The sequence below is a fragment of the Lottia gigantea genome, assembly GCF_000327385.1.
Source record: "Lottia gigantea unplaced genomic scaffold LOTGIsca_183, whole genome shotgun sequence".
In the NCBI taxonomy this organism is placed as follows: Eukaryota; Metazoa; Mollusca; class Gastropoda; family Lottiidae; genus Lottia; species Lottia gigantea.
In genome coordinates, this window is record NW_008708332.1 from 258,489 (window position 1) to 278,592 (window position 20,104).

At 36.2% G+C, this 20,104-nt stretch overlaps 1 protein-coding gene across 1 annotated transcript; it reads right to left on the bottom strand.

Moving 5' to 3' along the window:
* Positions 1-1,890: 1,890 nt before the first annotated feature.
* Positions 1,891-5,781, bottom strand: LOTGIDRAFT_174148 (hypothetical protein; the record flags this gene model as incomplete). The annotated part of the gene is made up of 2 exons (XM_009052474.1): positions 1,891-2,052; positions 4,801-5,781. 2 exons carry the CDS (start codon positions 5,779-5,781, stop codon positions 1,891-1,893), a joined length of 1,143 nt encoding a protein of 380 aa, XP_009050722.1.
* Positions 5,782-20,104: the final 14,323 nt, after the last annotated feature.

Below are 20,104 nucleotides of genomic sequence, written 5' to 3' on the forward strand. Positions count from 1 at the left end.
AATCCCGGACAAGCCCCCAAAATTTAGTGTTGTAACAGCGTTGGTTGTTTCAAATATTTTATTCTAGTCTTTCCTATTCCTCTCTCCTAACCCTAGTTGGTAAAGTTCATAAAATCAAGATACATAATATATAATATTAATAATAAAAGTAAAAACATAAATGCATTTTACTGCAGACTCTGTTACACATTGTGAATATTACGAAAACAAATAACTACGTTTTTGACTTCCTTTTTGTTGTGTCCTTTGTTTGTTCCCGTCCGCAATCCTGGTCACGGCACCAATTAAGCAGCAGTCTTTGACGCTTTCTTAACTTTCTGGTATCATTAGGTGTACTGACTCAAACTTTCACGTTGGCTTTTAAAGCCATCCCAAAGACATTCTGATCTAAAAAGTTAAAGGCAGTAGATGCAACTTTAAGGTACTTCTGATAACGATTTGTGTGACGTTTCTTTTGAAATTGTTCAAAGTAACACCTGATCGAATTTAACTTCAGTAGTGAAAATTTGTTATCAGTATTGATGTCTTTGTAGAGATCATAATTTGGAGTTTCTTTTAATATTCATTGTTCAATACCTTTGATTCTATCAAAATATTACCTATCATCCAAGGAATTGAACGGATTAAATTGAAAAAGGAAAATGGCAGGGCCACACTACTAGACTAGAACCTAGTAATCAGGCTTGTCACTAGCAGTCTTCAGAGCTAGGATACATCTTGCTGTTCATCTCGCGAAATGGCTTTTCAATTTTTTTTTGTTCATTATCTTTTTTTTTGTTCATTATCTTTATATATGCCACCATATTTCTATTTGCAATTGACGTATGTTTAAACCAATCAACAAACAAAGCAGTAAGACTATTAGTGGGTGTCCAGCGATGAATAAGTTTCCATGAAAACAACTAGTGTTATCACATCCTGTAAATACATGGGAGCTAATTATAACAATGCTTCAAAGAGTTAATAAAAAAACATTTATGATTCTTTTCTTCTTCACACGTGTGTAAAAAAAAAATTAGTAAATTCAGTAAGTCATAAAGGCGTTTGCAATCTTCGATATTTGGTTGCATCCAAGCGATCTTAGAAATGATGTTTTTATGGGAATGCCCAAATAATCAGCCAAATGTAATTAAATTTAATTTAAACTGCATCGACAACTTGACAGTATACAAAGCTGTAGCCTATGTATTCTATTCCACGGGTTAGGAGAGGGTACAATAGAAAACTGCGTCGACGACTTGACAATATTCAAAGATGTAGTCTACGTACTCTATTGCACGGGATAGGAGAGGGTACAATAGGCGTGTTCCCGGATCCCCAGGTGCAAATGTTATTTATTATAATTAAGTTCTTTGTTAATTGGCCATGCACAAGGCGTGGAGGAACTCTTCGTCACCTAATAAAGGTGCCTTATGGCTGAATGTATTTGTCATTTATATGTTAATTAAACAAGGACTCGGATTACATTTCTGTTTCAGACCATGTGTAGAGGTAATTCTGTTAGATATAGCACTATTTGTTTTAATGTGATAACTTGTCTTGTGATACATTGATTTTATTATTTTAAAACAATGGTCATCTATATTATGATTCAAAAGTTTGTATAATAAGCCTCAAAGTTCAATAAAACACAAATATTGGGTTTTTTTTATTTGTGAAGCATTTATTTAATAAAGTGCAACAAAAACGTTGCGAAGGCACCGTGCTGCACCAAAGTTCAGTTAAAACGTTAGGATGAATATGTGGCAGTAGCTAGTTCAGTCGGCTGTGAAATTCCTCAAAGTTGTTGGTTCTGGGTCCATCCGTTTCAAAATGGCTCCACATGTGCATAAGGAATCTAGCGTCATCATCCACCAAGTTTTCACAACGCAATCGTTGAAATCCAAAGATCTAGGCACATGTGGTGTCGATTCCATAGATGGAATCCACGCATCCAATAAAGGGAATAAGCAGAAGAGCTAGCCCAGCTGCTCGTCTAATCAACTGTTTCACATTGGGGTCCTTCTTGTGCATGACTGAAAGTCCAAGATTTTGAGATTTCCTCCAAATTGCCTGGGTCATTAGATATATTATTTTAATGTTTTGACTGCTAATCGTAATTCAGTAGCGAAAATTATTAGATTTCAGGGCTTTTTGGTGGTTATTGTGAGCATTCCTTTAAACTTGTTTTAATCTTTAAATGAAACCAAACTAAATGGATTTAACGAACATTTTGCCTTACACAACCCTTTCGACCAATGAAAGCCATATGTACCGTACCCCTGGAGGTAGCCTTACTACAACTGGGTTGGTGGCTCTGTTGTGTGGATATTTTGCCCCATCGTTTATTACCACCTTTCCAAATCTACTACAAACCACAAACAGTCCAACTTAATAGACATTAAGATTGCACGTTCTGCCTTTGTTTACCAGTTTCCAGATCCAATTCCAAAATGTTCCTCAACTCATCGTTTTCCTATTTTATTATTTTTGCATGAATTTTGATTTGAAGGTTAATCCCTAAAGATTAAAACTGATGTCGTGAATTTAAGTATGCATTCAATTGGCCGAAATAAAGGTGAAACGATTAGTAAAGGTATATTTGACTACGTTTTTCTTTAAATATGATAAACCGCTAACCCAAAACTAGTGACCAAAGGTTACGGGGGTATGTAGACGACATGGTCGGTATAGATAACATCAACAATACAATATATTTATAATATTAATTAGTTTTCGGGGAAGGGAGGGTTTGATTCTCCCAAATGTACAGGCCTAGGGTGGAGCAGACACTTTATTTAGAAATTAGGATTAAGGGTCTTGATATTGGGTTTTCTTCTGTTCTTATTCTGATCTGAAATTAGAAAAAATAACTCGCCCGATGGGCGAGAAGTATAGTATCTGTTATGTACTCATTGTTTTTAGTTTACTATGAACAATATTATCATTTAAGTTCTTATTTTTTGAATATGCAACTATCATTTTCTGCTTATAGACATGGGGGAATTTCTCTTGCAGGCTCTTATAGTGGGCATGAACTATCTTGCTTGCTCGATTGCTGGTTGTATTAAACGGGACAACAAAGGGTGCTATGCCTACATTATGATGAATATTTAGTCCTATAGGTCTTGCTGTATTCAATGTCTCAATCCAATGGGCCTCCCTAGATTGACGGAATTTGGTAGTTTCATCTTCGGGCAAGTCAATTTCTATACGCTCAATTGGGATTAGGGTGAGATCGTCTATTGAATGGTCGTCGAGGTTGAAATGATTAGAAACAGGCTTGTCTTTCTTTAATTTGATGTCTGACCTATGAGCATTAAAGCGAGTTCGTAAATTATTCTTAGTTTCTCCTACATATTGTTTGGGGCATTTCTTGCATGAAATTAAATATATTACACTCGAATGTTCACATGTTAGATGTTCCTGGATCGGGTACCTTTTATTCGTAGAGTTGCTTACAAAATAATGAGTTTCTGATATAAAGGGACATGTTTCGCATCTACTGGACAAACATGGAGCACTTCTTAAACCTGGAGGTACTTCGGCATAAAGTCTGTTTTTAGCTGCTATCTGTGCTAAGGTGGAATTTTTTATGTTTCGTAAAAATCGTTTAGAGTACCCACGCTCTTTCAGTTTTGAGAAAACAATCGTACAGGCTTGGTTGAAATCAGAAGATCTTGTACAAATTCGATGAAATCGTAAAACTTGTGACTTAATTATACCAGAAAAGGTATGTTTTGGGTGAAAGGAGCTCTTGTGCAAGAGTTGATGAGTATCAGTTTCTTTGAAATACACTTTAATATCCAGTTTATTTGTTTCTGCTATGGAATCTCCCTTAAAGACTGTGGTATCGAGAAAGTCTATGCTTTTGTCACTCACGTTTGCGGTTAGTTTGATAGAAGGATGGTGGTTGTTGAGAATTTCAAAGAATTCCCAAAACTGTTCGATAGAATAAGTCCAAACCATAAAAATGTCATCCAAAAAGCGTCCGTAAAAAAGTGGGTCAAGTGGACAGAGGGGCAACACCTCACGTTCCCACTCTGCCATGAAAAGGTTTGCGTACGAAGGGGCGAATCGTTTGCCCATTGCTGTCCCTGAGGTTTGTAAATATGTTTTACCATTAAATGTGAAATCGTTTCGACTAAGACAAATCTCTAAAAGCTGTAGAATTGCATCGTCGGGTCTGTTTGGATCTGGGTTTCTATTAAAAGCTTTACGAACTGCCGTTAAACCAGTAGTGTTATCGATATTGGTATACATAGAAGAAACGTCGATAGAAATTAAAATAGCATTAGAGGGAACTCGAAGATTTTTTATTTTATTGACAAAATCGGTTGTGTCTTTAAGGTAGGCGCGGTGTTGACATGCTAGAGGTAGTAAGAAATGATCAATGTATTCTGACACCGCATATGACTCACTACCACAGTCAGATATAATCGGGAGACCTTTAGGGATTTTATTCGAGATAAACCACTCCTTGGTTGGATTCTTATGGATTTTAGGCAAAGTGTACAAATGTCTCTCGCGACAATCAGGTTTGGCAGACAGATAGTCATATTGTTTCTGTTTGAGATAACTAGTTTTGACTAAATCGGCAAGAATATTATTAATCATGTTAGCAGTTTCTTTGAAAATTGGTTTCGGTAAAATGGCATAATGTTTAGGATTATTCAGTTGATTCTCTGCTTCTGAAACGTAATCCTCCCTATTCAGAATGACACAACATGAACCTTTGTCACTCTTTTTGGCTGTGGCGATTAATTTCTGGGCTTGGTTAAAGGAGGTCTTTGGTATCTGATCACGGTTGTTGAGGCCTACATGAAGAATAATGGTAGTAGGTTTGGGATCATGGTCGTATGATTCCAGGATTGACTGTATGTGATGGATTTGGGCACCGGGGTAAGAATGTATTTCGGTGTCCGAACTGGTTTTGGTAATTCGATTCAGGTTAGATGATCCAATTATTAAGGTTGATTTCTTTAGAGCAGGTAGTTTCCATAATGATTTGTCCTTGGTTTGGTGATAATACGGTTTGGTAGCGGATATAATGGTCGTCGACGGTGTGATTGGTACTGGTTTGGTAGTTGTTAGAATTGTAGCATTGGGAACGGACTGGGATCTGGTTCGAGGAGGGGAAGGTCTGGATACATGTCTCGACTTGGATGGAGACTGAGGGGTGGTTTGCTGGTCCAAAAACGCACAGAAGGAAGAAAGGTTGGCGGATCCTGGATCACGGGGTGAAGATTCAGATGGTGTGGAAGGGGAAGACGAGTCTGAAAGTGAAAAGAGAAGGGGTGTGCCCTCTCTACGAGAGCGTTTACCTATGTCTGCTGGACTAGGAGTAGGTGAACTTCGAGCTCGTTTAGGGGTTTGGTTCGGCAGCGTGGTAGCTCTAGATGGTGCAGGTGTAGTGTCCATTTCAGTTGGTAGAGATATGGTTACTCTGGTTTTTGTTTCGTTGATTGTTTGGTAGAATTTGGAAATTACAGCTTGAGTGAGACGTTTCCCATAGGAGCGACGGGCCCAGGACAGGGCATGAGAAACGATGCGGTCGACGGCAGGTGATGATAAAGACTTGGTACGAATGGTGGTCAGCTTCTCTTGAAGTGTGGTTTGGTAATGGTCGATCAGGACCTGCGTAACCTTACAGAGCCATGTCCGATTGAGGGATCTAATATTCGCGTCGACAGCTGATGTTTTCATTGCTGGACGGATATGTTTTATGATCTTCTTTTGATAGGTCATCATATTTTTCAATTCGACTACTTGTAGTTCCAGAATGTGAAGATATTCTTTCATACAGGTCTGATAAAGTGTTGACAGGTTTTAGTCGATTCCTTATCTTATTGTACATTGATCTGACGTCTGGAAGGGGTGAATGTGGTAGATCTGTTTTGGATTAATTCCACTCGTCACCATGGCTAGTTTGGATTTTCAAATTTCAAATTCTTCTTTCATCCATGGTTGGTAATGTTTTCCTTGTATCATGATGTTTTGTGTCGAATAATAAGCAGTTATTAGTCACCAATGTTTCCTCCTCTACTTCATAATTGCCCTCTTTATCCTTTACTTATCTGTAGTGAATACCACACAGACCCAGATCACATACTCTACAGTCAGAGTATTGACTGTTCGCACTCGATTGCCAATCTCGGTTTAGGGAACAGATCACTCTCAGTATTCATATATATTGATATATTGTTCATAAAAGAAATATGACATAAGTTCACAAAATACAAGGGTTCACAATATGAAAATAAAGATCTACCGCTAGTTCACATTTACTGATAGTTCACAATCACAATTATATGTCAATAATCAATAGTTCACAATATCAAAAGTTCACAATATCAATAGTTCACGATTCACTTGTATGAAAAAAATGGTTGACAAATACATATTGGTAATAGTTCACCTTGACAATAGGTGAAAATCTTTATCGCATCCTCACTCATAGAGTGGATTCTGTGCCAAATCCAATCTGGTTCCTTTCTCTAGCATGCCAACTGTTAAATTTGGAAGTCCTGATTAAATCTCAATTTACTCTGGTACGACAGACGTGACAGGCTTTCATTGCAGTACGCTATCAAGATAGCATCATTGCCACAACATCCTGCTTACTGTCCCGTATTTAGACCTTACTTTGAACACCTGTTCGAGGCAAAGCCTCGTGCTGTTTCTTCTTTTGGAGTCCGCATTCAACCCCTTATGTCAGCAGCTGGTATAAGCCACGACAGTATCGCGGACTTTGCCATGACCACTATTCCACCTTGGTCAATTGCTCCACTCCAAATAGACTTTAGTCTATCGAGCAACAAGAAGTCACAGACAAGCTCTGTTGTCTTCAAGTCTAAATTTCTTGAACTAAGGTCTAAATATGGGGATTTTGCTCCTTTCTATACAGATGGGTCTAAGGATGGTGATAAGGTAGCAGCCGCTACAGTTACACCATCCGAAGTTCTATCTGTAGCTCTTCCACCAGCAGCCTCAATATTTACTGCAGAACTCATTGCCATTTTACAGGCACTTGAGTTTTTTCAGTCCTCTACATCATTAAAAAAAATGTATTATATTTTCTGATTCTTTGTCCTCATTACAAGCCATTAATAACATCCAGCTTGTACACCCAATAATCGGGGATATATACAAGCTCTCTGGGCCGAAAAAGGACATTGTCCTTTGTTGGCTCCCCAGTCACATGGATATACGGGGGAATGACATGGCAGATGCGGCGGCTAAGGCTGCTTTGTCACTGCCTGTTTCCCCCTTTTCTTTGCCTTTCACCGATTTTAAATCAGTGATAAGGTCATTTATTCAACATCGATGGCAGCAAAGATGGGATGCTGCAGACAAGCTTCGTGCCATTAAGCCTCTCCTAGGAGACTGGCCCTTCTCCTATTTTGCCAACAGGAGAAATGAAGTTGTTTTGTGTCGCTCTGGTCTTGGACATACTCACCTCATCAACTGTTATTTGCTCAAGCGAGAGCCTCAACCAGTCTGTGAGCACTGCCAGATCTGCCTGACAGTGAAACACATTCTGATTGAGTGTAAGCATCTCAAACCTATAAGATCACTGCACTACCGTGCTGTTTCTTTATTTCAGCTTTTTGCGCAACCTTCTCTTTATGAGAAGGTAGTGGCTTTTTTAAAACAAGCAAGTCTTTATTTTAAATTTTAAATAGATTAGTCATTGTTTGTTTTAAATATTTCGTTTGTTTTTAATACCACCATGTGGTGTATTACCTGTGATATTGTTTTTAGTGTTTTTTTTTTGTAGTCATTAAATGACTGTTTCTGTGATATGGTTTTTATCGGTTTTTTTGGTTTTTTTGTCACTATGTGACCTTTCTGTGATATTGATAGGTGTTTCATTGTTTTAGTTTTTTTCATTATTTTAACGTATTCTGGAGCTATATAGCCCGTTTGGTGCTGATGCTCCTTAATGCATTTCATTTCATTTCATTTACTCTGATAGCAAGAGATAAATTTCGTCTCTGGCGACCAGACAGTGTATTGATAAGAACTTATTTGAACATTACAATATCTTTTAGTTCAGTATTTCATTGATTCATTGTTGCAATTATAAAGTGTATTTTATAAGTGGATTTTAACCAAAAAAATATAGAAAGTTCCAAACTTATCCAAATGACAAATGCATGTGCATCAAGGCTAGAAAATCGCACTTACACATCGAAAAAAAAAACACGAAAAGAATGCCACGACTGATACAGCATTAACGCGAGAAAGCTAGCTGTGGGAATGATTCTGATGGGAGCCACAAAGGTGACCGCACCACGTGAAGACCTATATTTGCTCTCCGGAATTTCTGACACTACGATTACGACGGAATTTCTACGACTACCAACAACTACCTAGTTTGCGATATCAGCATCCGCTGGAAGCGAACGTTAACTTGTCATCTACCTACCTCTGACAGTGGGGTCATCAGCGAGCTGATGCATTACGTTACAGGGTTAGTCGACAGACCGTGTTCAAGCGGCTCCAAAGTCACAGAATAAAGGCCTACAAGCCGTACGTCGGACAGTCATTGACAGTTCAACATCGTCGTATGAGATTAGGATGTGCCCACACTGTATGACGATAGGCAACGACCAGACTGGCTGAGTTCGGTTCTTTTGGAGAGAGTTTATGGTGGTACGAGTGAGTGTCCAGGTGTGTAAGCACGGTCTTCACCTCCCAAGAACCATTGTACTATTTTTCTTTTTATAGGTGTAGATATATTGCGAGTTCTGCCAGGTTTTGGTCACAGCTGGATGCAAATCATGTTCCATGAACGTCGATGATGAAATATGCTTCATATTCTTGAATTCAAACATTTGAAGGGATTAAGCTGGAAGTGATCCGGAATATTTTCAATTTAAGACTGACAAAAAAAACTGGCCAACTTCATAAGTGTACAACAACTAGAAACTACTCGGCTGTTAGTAGACGATGATTTGCAAAGTTCACATGTTTGGAAAAGCTGGAGTAAATTAAATTTGTTAACAAAAAAATTTCTCAGCGTAAAAGGTTCCCCTTGACTCTCCATCCCTGAAATGACAAAACTCAAAAGCCAATTTTAATTACTTCATATTAATAATTAACAATGTAAAAAAAGGGAATGATAGTATGCAACAACAGGAATTATTTCTTTTAGCTTTTTGAGCAACTCTCTCTGTTTGAGAGGTTTGTCGCATTTTTGAAAGAAGTTAATTTTTATTTTAAATTTTGAATATCCTTTTGTCTTGGCTAGGACAATGAAAGGCGCCTGATTTCTCTGTCCATGCTTCACTCACTGTGAGGGCTTAGGATCAAATCCATGGGTTGACTTTGAATGTGACCTTGGACGACTGTCAGATTGTTAGTAATAGTTTTCAGATGAAGGTTGTGCTTTCTCTCTTACAGACCAAATTCCTCTGCAAGTGATTCTGCAATCACTGATATTGCCTTGAATCTTGAATATTGGATATTGGTATTCAAAGGTTTAAGTGGCTTCTTGATCTCTGACCTAATATCTTTCATAGGGGGTTTAAGTCGGCAGTTGGAGGTCAATTAATTTGGTTCTCTGTGCTTCACGAGTTCATTCAGTGCTTTCATTCCTGTTGATATGTTATTTGATGGAAGTCTCTCAGCTCTCATCAGTCCACTATAACTCGTAATATCTGCCATGTAATCAATTTGTTTAAGAGTGGTTATGCAATCACGTATCGAAAGGTAGAATTGTCGAAGAACCGTGCTGCTGTAGGCTTTGCCACCTTAACTCTATGAGTAAAGACATTCTTCCGTTCTTGTTGTGACAAAGCATAGTCTTTCCCGCTACATCCAAGGCCATGTATGACGATCTTTGCATCACCTTTCACTACAGACATAGGACAGTTCAACATCATCGTCTGGTGCTGATGCTTCTTAATGCATTTAATTTTATTTCAACATCATTGTCTGAGGTTAGGATGGGCCGAAATTGTACGCCGATGGCAACGACCAGTTTGTTTGAGGTTAGGCTTCAGTTATGGAAGTCAGTTTTGTTTGTTTGAGATAACGGGTTGCAGAGAGGTTATGGCGGTAAGTTGGTATGTGGGTGCGGGAGGGATCTATGGTTGTCGTTAATAGCAGTCGGCGTTGACATTCTTCATTCGACATTTCTGCAACAACGGCCTTCTGGTATCGTTTATCCGCATGTTTACGACAGGCACTATACAGACATAATCGTAACCAACTTCCATGGAGGCAACAATACAAACGTGTGGCCTGCATGTTCCCCCGACATGCACCGACACCACTAACATCAACATTATACAACTACTGTATTCTAATTTGCCATTTTACATTTTATCTTTCGTACTAAAATTCATAATATTTTGTATAATTGGTTGTCTGTTATCCCCTTTCACAGTTTTGTATCTTATCATCATAATGTTTCTGTTATATATATGTTATTTGTAGTTAATATATTCCAGGGAAGATTACCTCTGGTAACTTGATTTCAAATAAACATTTAATTATTTTATTATACAGTTTTTTTTTAATGAATGCTTCGATTTTTTCGAAGGAAAATAGTTTTTGTAGTCCGAGTCTTTCCTTACTATCAAAACTCTAAAATGAATTATTTCCCTTGAACCATAGTCACTACTCTTGCTATTTTGCGTTTTGTTGTTTGCTATAGAAGATTTGTCATGTCAATAAGTCAATTGTATCAAGATAAAACGCATATTGAAATATATAATTATAAAGGCAGACAGTGGATCTAAGGACAATTGAAAAACGGTGATCGGAGCGCTTGTTACCTGCTGAGCTGACCGGATACGAAAAAGCCGTTTAATCATGATTCTCGGATATGAACAAATGGACACATGGACGCCTGGTCTCTAGTCGTTTCGATACTTGACCAATCACATTGTGAAAGCTTGCGTGAAACACACGTAACGACGTAATAGTCCCATCCTTTAGGAAATGTGCAAAAAATTCAAGATGGATTTAACATTTAACGAATAAAAGCACTTTAAAGGTTCTAAATCAAACATACATGCGAAGTGCTCTGAAGGGTTAGAATTGCAAATTTTAATCCAGGATATCCGGAAATAACGACCATACACTGACAAAATACATGTACATGAATATCATCTTCTCAGCATACAGAGAAGGAATCTAAATCAGAAACCGCTTTGCTACACTTGATCCTTTCCTTTCAATGAGATGCGAGCGAATATCGCTGATCTGGTATATCTTACCTTATTTCATATTTATGAAGTGCAGAAAAGTATGGCTTAAAACTTTATTTTATTAAATTAATTATCCATTGATCAATTTTGTAAGTTTAATTGGTCAACTTTATTAAATTGATGATGTTAGTTGTTGATGTTTCTATGTATATGTAATATTGATCTGGAACCAATTTAATCTAATTAATATCGTTAGGAAATAAACCACACCCTGCTAACAACCATTACAACATACTAAAACGTCACGACATTGGAATGTCTCTTAATCACCAACTTATCGATCCAGCCTCATCGTCCGTCAACAGGTGATTGCACGCGAAACAATTCCAATAATCTATTTTTAGATTAGGTGAATTCCTATTTTTGAATGTTATGATTGGAGAATCGGTTTGGAATCAACCAATGAAATTAAATTCTACCTGGTTGCGCGTAATTTGAGCGATTGATCAATTTAAAACAATAGGCCAATACACAGTCATGAATCATATTGAACTGTTTATCGAGAGAAAATGGAGGAAATTTGAATCAAGGTGAGAATTTGAATATTTTGCTGCTTTCTATTGTTACGTTCTCTTTCCATATGGACTCTTTTGTTACTTGTACTTTATGATAGGTATGATGATATATTCTTTGTAGGGTTGGACGTTAAACTCCACTCGTTGGGTATCTATGACCGTTTATCTATATGAATACTACATATACCATCGAATAGACAGGGTTAAACGCCAGTTGAAGACATCAGGATGCTCAGGAAGTGACGATTCATTTAGCGCTCATAACTTGTATGATGGAACAAAACGATATTTCTAAAAGATTATTAAACACCGTGCAGATTTCAATTAGTGGCCCTATCCAATCGCTACGTGAAAAAATGCGTCAACTATTAAACTTTTTTCAACTAAGAACTTAGTTTGTGTGTTGATAATATCCCCAAACATATTTTTTGTAGAATCAATTGAAAAGATTAGGTTTTAAAAACGAATGTACAAACATTATATGCTTTCTGGACAGTTGGAAGTAAAGGTCCGTTAAACAAACCGGACACCAAAGTGATAACATCGCCCAAATAATCATGTTAGTGGACATCAATTCAAAGTAAAAATATAACTTCAATATAGGGCAATGTGAAAATTCGATTTCTCACGTTCGCCAGTTTATAATTAAATTGAAATTCAGTTGTCTATTTGTCTAGTTCGAAAACATCTGTCTGCATACAATCACTTCCTTTATTCAAACTCCGATATTTAATAAAAGACTTCTGTATTCATTCAAGCGTTGTTATAATGCTTTGTGTGGTGGTCACTGTGAAGTTAAACTAGAGGATGCCTTTAAAATTTTACAATAGGCGCCTTAAAAATGCTAGCATGAGCGCAAGTAATATGTCATAAGATGGAAGTATAATACCAAAACAGATAAAACAAGTAATGCCCTCTGTTCCGTACATAGGTTTGAATCAGATCCATTATTTATGCCATGATCCAGTCCAACAATCAATCGATGATCTTTCAGACATTCATTTATTCCATTCACTCACTTTTATTCCAAGTGTTTTGTCATCTTTATGATGTATTGTGCCAACCCATGTAAAACTACATATATACACAATTTATATGTACGGTATGCTAGCCGACAGACATGGTTATCAATAGGTCTATGCATGTTCTGGTGCCGGTATATATTCATTCATTTATTCATCATTATCATTATAGATAATTATACAAACATTTGTAACACATTCTAGTGCAATACGAAATACACAAGGGTGAAGTCTATATATTACGAATAGTTCAGGCTGTTTTTCATTCAGCATTTTCTGTAAACAAGACCTTCATCCAAACCAACCGAGGAACAGTTTCAGCATTCACAAGTTCCCGGTCATAATTTTGTTACAAGTTTGTCTAAATAGTTAAATTAACGTTTAGAGATCGCTTGTCGTCAGCGATAAATTATGATTTCAATTGCCAATTGTGAATCAAAATATCTCTTAGTTTTTAAAAAGGATTAGTTGTGATTGTCTTCTAATGAACCCAACCAATCAGAGTGCAAATTGCATTTACTTTGGACTCATTTGTCCTAATTCCAGTCTAATTCAACAACCTGTCGCAGGTAATACAGTACAGTTCAAAATGAAGAAAGTTAAATTATTGATTTTTACTTCATTTCTGTGGTAAAACGTATCCGTGTAATTCGAACAAATGATCAAATACTGCTGAATCGGCTCGTTTATTTTGGCCTTAAGACATGTTTTGTAAATTACAACTTGAAACCAACCTTCCTTATGAGGATTGTGCACCCACATACGATGATTTAGTGTGATTACTTAAAGAATTTCGACATTTTTGTTGTGAAGCTGATTTTTTTTTAACAATAATACCATAGTTGACCAACTTCTGGGGTCTTAAAAATTGTTAACCTTTGTTATAGTCTTACGTATATACCCCTACCCTTAAATACATACACAGGAGGAATGGTACAGAGCCGACCCCCACCACCACCGTCTATTACTCTGTCAATATTAGTACTAACGTATGATAATTTATGTAGAATGTGTATCTATTGAGTATACTAGTAGTAAACTAGATTAGAGAAGGCGGTAGGAATATAATCAATATCACAAATAGGTCTAAAGGAATATAGCCATCTAAATACTGTCGATATTTTTATGCTTTATCAATTGTAACTTTTTGTATAGTAGTATAAATTTCCCTTTTGTATTCGCATTATTCATGTTTAATTGTAGAAAATGTTGGTCCATATGTACAGGTTCATATATTGTGGTCACCATAACGCGTTTCTCAGTTGTGTGAACATATTGATACAAATTGGAACATCCAGAAGTTTCAGCTACCTCTGACTTCGCCACGTCTCCACTGTAGTAATATTGTGATTTAAGAATTTTATGGAACAATAATCCTGGTTAAAGTTTTATGCAACGGTTCGACGTGTTTCCCCCGTCGTCCTCACGCACATAATGATAAGAAGTGATGGGCAAACTATATATACATTAATGCTTATTATTAAGAACGCACATTGAGAAGGTTTTCTGTTCGTACACTGCCTTACTATGTCAAGTGTGTTTGGCAGTTCTAGGACTATCCTTGGTTGTCTGAGGTTACCATATCAACCCAGGATATCCCCACTTCCACGTCGTCTATACACAGAAGTTTCATGCTTCCGAAGAGCTCCGTAGGGAATATGTATGTATATTCAGTTATTACTTGGTTAGAATTTTAATTAATTGGATGCCTGCTGGGATACCACAAACTCAGTTTAATTAAAACTAGAAAGAAGTCTTGGAGACGCCTGTGGGATGTTACACGAACATTGTTAATGAAGTTAATTAAAATCATAAAGCCAATAGGTCAGCTCGGTTATTAATATATTCAACATGCACATTTGATAAAATGTGAATTGTCAACTTGATGGTTTTGCAGATTTGAAGTTCTGTTAATCTTGGACGATCATCATGTGCGACGCATAACCTTCCTTTTTGGCATAATATCTGGTTGAGCACATCACCATTTAATAGCAACAACCCCTTACCCCATCAAAGATCATAACTGACTATATTGTCATTACAATTGGAAGAGCCAGAACCTTACTATTGCCACCTCTCCCTTCAAAGACGGCCTTATGCCCTTCTCATCACAATACCCTAATGATCCATCTCATCCATCCCAATGACCCATCGCATCACAATCCCTGTGCTAGCAAAGAGCAAAACAACTTTTTTTTGTGAATGGCCTTATTCCAGTACAATAAAAGGAGCACCAACGTTTATCCTATGACCACTCCCATCCCTGCCCCACTATATTCCAAAAACTAGTTTTATATTAATGTTTTATTGAATGACACGGTCTATTTGGCTACATTCCAGAACGCTCCCAATAGGACACAATTAAAAAATTCCACAAGTCGATTCTAGTTGCGAAGTTCAGCCTTGAATCGATAAGAGGGTTATTTTATTCTAGAAACGGAAAGGTCACGGCAATATTAAACATTTATATATACAATAATTACTTACTATTAACCAATTAAATTGTCTCTAGTAAGTCAATTAACCAATCAAACACTCTATTTTAAATTTGAATAATCAGTTATTACAGCCTTGTATTGAATAGTATTACTGGTTTTAGTTGTCTGTTTTCTTTAATACGTGATTTAAGTAAGTACTGGGATATTACAAGAATTATTTTATGTTTTGTGTTTTCAGTAGGCGATCAAGTTACAAGACTAAAACCTCTATAACCCCAACACATATCATACAAATTATAATCCAAGATAGACCATTTGAACATTTGATGGTGTATGTAGGCTTGCCAGAGACCACGGAGGCCTTTAAATAATAAAGGGATTTCGTCTCAATTTTGGTTGCACAAACATCCAATCCAAATGACACAGATCAATGCCAGATATATTCACTAAGAACTAGACCCAAAAACCAAATGAGCTATCCTTGGTTAAAAAGCAAACTTCCTTTTTCTTGACTATAATATTATTCTTTGGTATAACTTGAGTTATAAATCTGCAAAAAAAAATGTGAAAGATGAGTAATCGTAAAAATTTGATTCTCTCATTAACAGCTGTATTTCATGTCGACTGTTGAAATTTATAAACAGGTAAATATTGAAACATCTGGTATAAACAACACTTTTCATTTCCTGACATGACGTAAACACTTTCTACCTCGCTTCATGCACGTTCATTTCGTGTGTTATATATTTTATTGCTCTGCACCACACTTCAAACGATAAACACGCTTTTACGTTCCATCCGTGCGTGTGAAGCATGAATTTGAAAGATACATCCTGTTGGAATACATGATCAAAATGTCTTACTGCCCTGCAGCATTTGTGACAATGGTGGTAATTTGGACCTACGTCATTAAGTACCCACCTTTACCAAAATACGTTACTGCATATTGGTTTCTTAAGCAATTATTATCGATTGCCGTTTTAAAATTAAGTGATTGAGTAAAATCGATACAATGATACCCTCCCCTGGGTTGGTGCCACCCATGTTAATATTTAGTATAAATAGTTTGTAAAATTGATCGATCGACCATCACCACAGACTGTTTTCAGGTCTGAATCAACTGAATGCTAAAACTGATGAATCAGCGTTTTCTTTTAAACACCAGATTGTAACATTAGTCAGTAGAATTAGAATTCATTTAGACGTCTTAAATTTTGCAATTCTATAAAAATAAAAAAAACACCAGAGAAGAAAACACTGTTGTGTATATAACAAGGCAGGACATACTTGCAATCTTAACATTAATAACCTTGTGGAGCTTTCATTTCAAGACTACTGTGGCGAGTGTGTTCACCGTTCGAATACACTAAATGCTACTTTGTGCTTTCATTTTAATACTATTCTACTTTAAGATCCTTCAGCGCTACATAATTCAAGTACATAAATGAATCCCACTATGAAGCCTTAACAAAGTACAAAAAAACACACGCGAAACAATGTCACACACCCACACCCCTTTCTTACACAACATGGATATTTCAACCAGCAGATATATTGATTTCAAACAGTTTCGTTTTTTTTTTTTTTTAATTTTCATTTTTTTAGAATTCTCGTTTGATTGCACTTAGTGTATGCTAGCATATCAACCGCATGAAAAGATAAGCTTAGATGAGTACCTTTTTCTCCCGATATCATTACTTTTAATGTCATAACGCCCTGATCTAAAAACGTCTTTTATTTTGAAGACGTTTTTTATGTCCAATTTCTCACTTAATTTACTACTGAGTTTGGATCACTGCCAGGTTCATGTAATTACATCATTGGTTATAGACAGGCTTTAATTCTCATTTATATGGAATATTGAGATGTAATGAGGAATTTAAAAATCGATACAATGTATAACATAATATAAATTTAGCAATGATGACGTGTCCATCACCTACTTTATAATCTCCATATTATTAGTCGACTTCGTTTTCTTTCCCGGTTCTTTTCACCAATACAGCCCGTTGCTGTTTTGCAGCTTGGAAAGTTGGGTTTTTCATAATAGAAAGCTTTGATGACGTAGAAAGCTCTGATGACGTAGAAAGCTCTGATGACACTTGTATAAGAACTCTCACTTGAAGTAACTTGAACCTTTCGACCAATTGACAAAATTACAAACTGCAGTGGAGTTAAATTTAGCTTAAGTCAGTAAATTGTCAACTTAGGAGTAATGATAATCCTCAAAAATCTAGATCTGGAGTCCAAAGACTTCATTGAATTATAAAGACGTTGCACAACAAGGATTTCAATTTGTGATAGAGTTTCTGAAACATTTTCAAATTAAATCTTTAAAGCAGAATAATTTGTTTCGGAAAATATTTATTGGATTTTAGATATCACTCTAGGAAATTTCATTACACTTAAAAACACAATTTTGAATTTCAAATAGGTTTACTGCTGAACCGATTAAGATTTGTGATAGATTTTACAGAGTTTCTGAAAAATGCATGAATACAAGGAGGTTCTGATTTTAATAATGCATTTGCTGAATACTGTCTGCCAAACAGTGGTGTTTTGATTACTTTAACATAGTAGTTTAGTCATCATTTAAACATAATATTATACCTGAACATAGAAAACAACAGTCGTTCTGACTACCATGATTTTTATATCTTTGAATAGAGGTGTTCTTCTTTTGTTAATTAGTAGCCTACATATAAATAAAAGACTGTACAGGCAAGACAATTCCATTATTATAGTAGTGGACTAGTACCATCAAATACCATCAGGTGTTTCGAAAAGGGTAAGCATGATTTGCTTCCCACGCGACACCCATCACTACTATCTAGGTCAACATCATTATACTCAAAAAATAACATTGAAATTTGAATGTGGGAAAGTTGTCACGGTGACACGATTGAATCACGTCACGCCTTTCAAATTCCAATATTAGATTTCATCACATTCTGATTAGTATTTTAGAGTGGATGAATATTATATTTGTTTAGATAGCTATCTCATGGCGATTCAGTTTCCCTGTTTTCTTTTTATATTATTTATTCGCATTATAAGGTTTGGGGTTTCAAATTGTGATATCATATTTAGACCCACACATTCAAATGATTTAAGTTTTTGACAGGGAACGCCCCAAATATTACCTGGATCCTGTATCATTAAAGTATGACGTGCCAAAATGAATAATGAATTCGTTGATTTGTTCATTACTAGAGCAGACAAGTAGGACTTAAGAATGACATTTTATTGAGATAATGTATGTTATTGTATACGATATAATATCTAGCTTACAAATATGTAATAATATTTATTTTTGGCATTATAAATATTTAGTCATAATGTAAGATATGTCGAGATTTTACTCAAGAAAAATATGACCTCAATGTAAATATGTTGAAAGATGTAGTTTCTCGTTTTGTAACCAGACAATAATATTTTTAATGCAATAGAATACATATCTCTACATCCATTGAAAATATTATGTGTCAGCAATTCATTGTGGAACATAATGATAATGAATATATATCCATTCGCCCTGGTTCTCCTTCGCTGATGCCATAAATAGTACCACAAGGAAAACATCTCAACATTGTCACAATGGGTAGTATTTTAGACCAGCAACTGGGCGACTGAACTAGATTGTTTAATTAGCTTATGCAGCAGGTTGAAGTACACATTGGAAGAAACTGAAGGCATGCCAGTTGCTTTGGAATTTAGAGGCTAACTGTTTCAGAACTTAAATTACATTTATTTTAGTAGTCAGAATGATAGCTGGAAAACGAAAGTTATCTGAAGGTTTTGAGAAACTCTGATGTAAAATTATACATATCAGCTTGTAGCAGCAAGTTGAAGTCGAGTACAGTATAATAATATATAATAAAACATGACTGACAGTGACATATGTTACAGTAAATATAACATTACTCTTACATCACTGTATACAAACCTGGTGTATATTGAATTACCTGTATTTACCATGTGTACCTGTATATACCTGTATATTACCAGTAGGTAGTTACCATCTTACCTGGTCTATAATTACTCTAGTTAGTCAGAATTAATAGATAAATAATCTATATCACCTCGGTGAACTTCAAATTAAGTATTATGCCTCCTATGTCTTAAAAAATGTAGTGTGCATCAAGGGCTTTGTTTCCAGGACAGCTACTTTTGAAACTTCCCAAATGTCATGGGATCTTCCATGTGGGCAGCCTGAGCACATGGGGCCTCAGATCATCGTCCGGTCTGAATGGCGGAGGCTTTCCATATCAGCCCCTCCGATCTGTATCCTCGACAAAGGAAACCGAGACCAAATGCAATTTAATTCACGTTTTCTGAAAGGTATGTTTTCATCATTAGTGAGTCTATAATTAGCCGCTTCTATTGTTATATTCATGTATCTTTTTTTACTACCCAAATATTTTTTGGGGTAACACCTCGCAATTTCCTGAAAATAAAACATGCAAAAGATGCAAAGGATTTAATTGAGGAGCAAAGAGACTGTACTAGGTGCGGTGTCCATTGCCGAAGAATCGATCTAGAACAGGGGATTTCAACCCATTTCTTTCTTGTGCCCCTTTCAGGACCCTTGATCGATTGTATTACGTTCTGGGTACAATATTGGATTACCGAGGAATTGCTATGACACTTATGCTGCATCTTCAGCTAATAAATTAAGTTTTTTTACCTTACAATTTTGCGAGATAATAAAATGACACGGAATTGTGCGTCACACTTATTTATTTATTTATTTACCAAATGCAGTAGATTTAAGGTGTTCATCCTGCATTAGCGAAAATGGCTTATACTAATGATATGCAATGAAAGTTTTGTGTCTTACTGCTCTGCCAATAAAATGTAATGTAGTTGTACAACCTTTGTTTCTCTAGTTATTGAGCTGACATAGATTCATGTTCTATTTTCTGAAT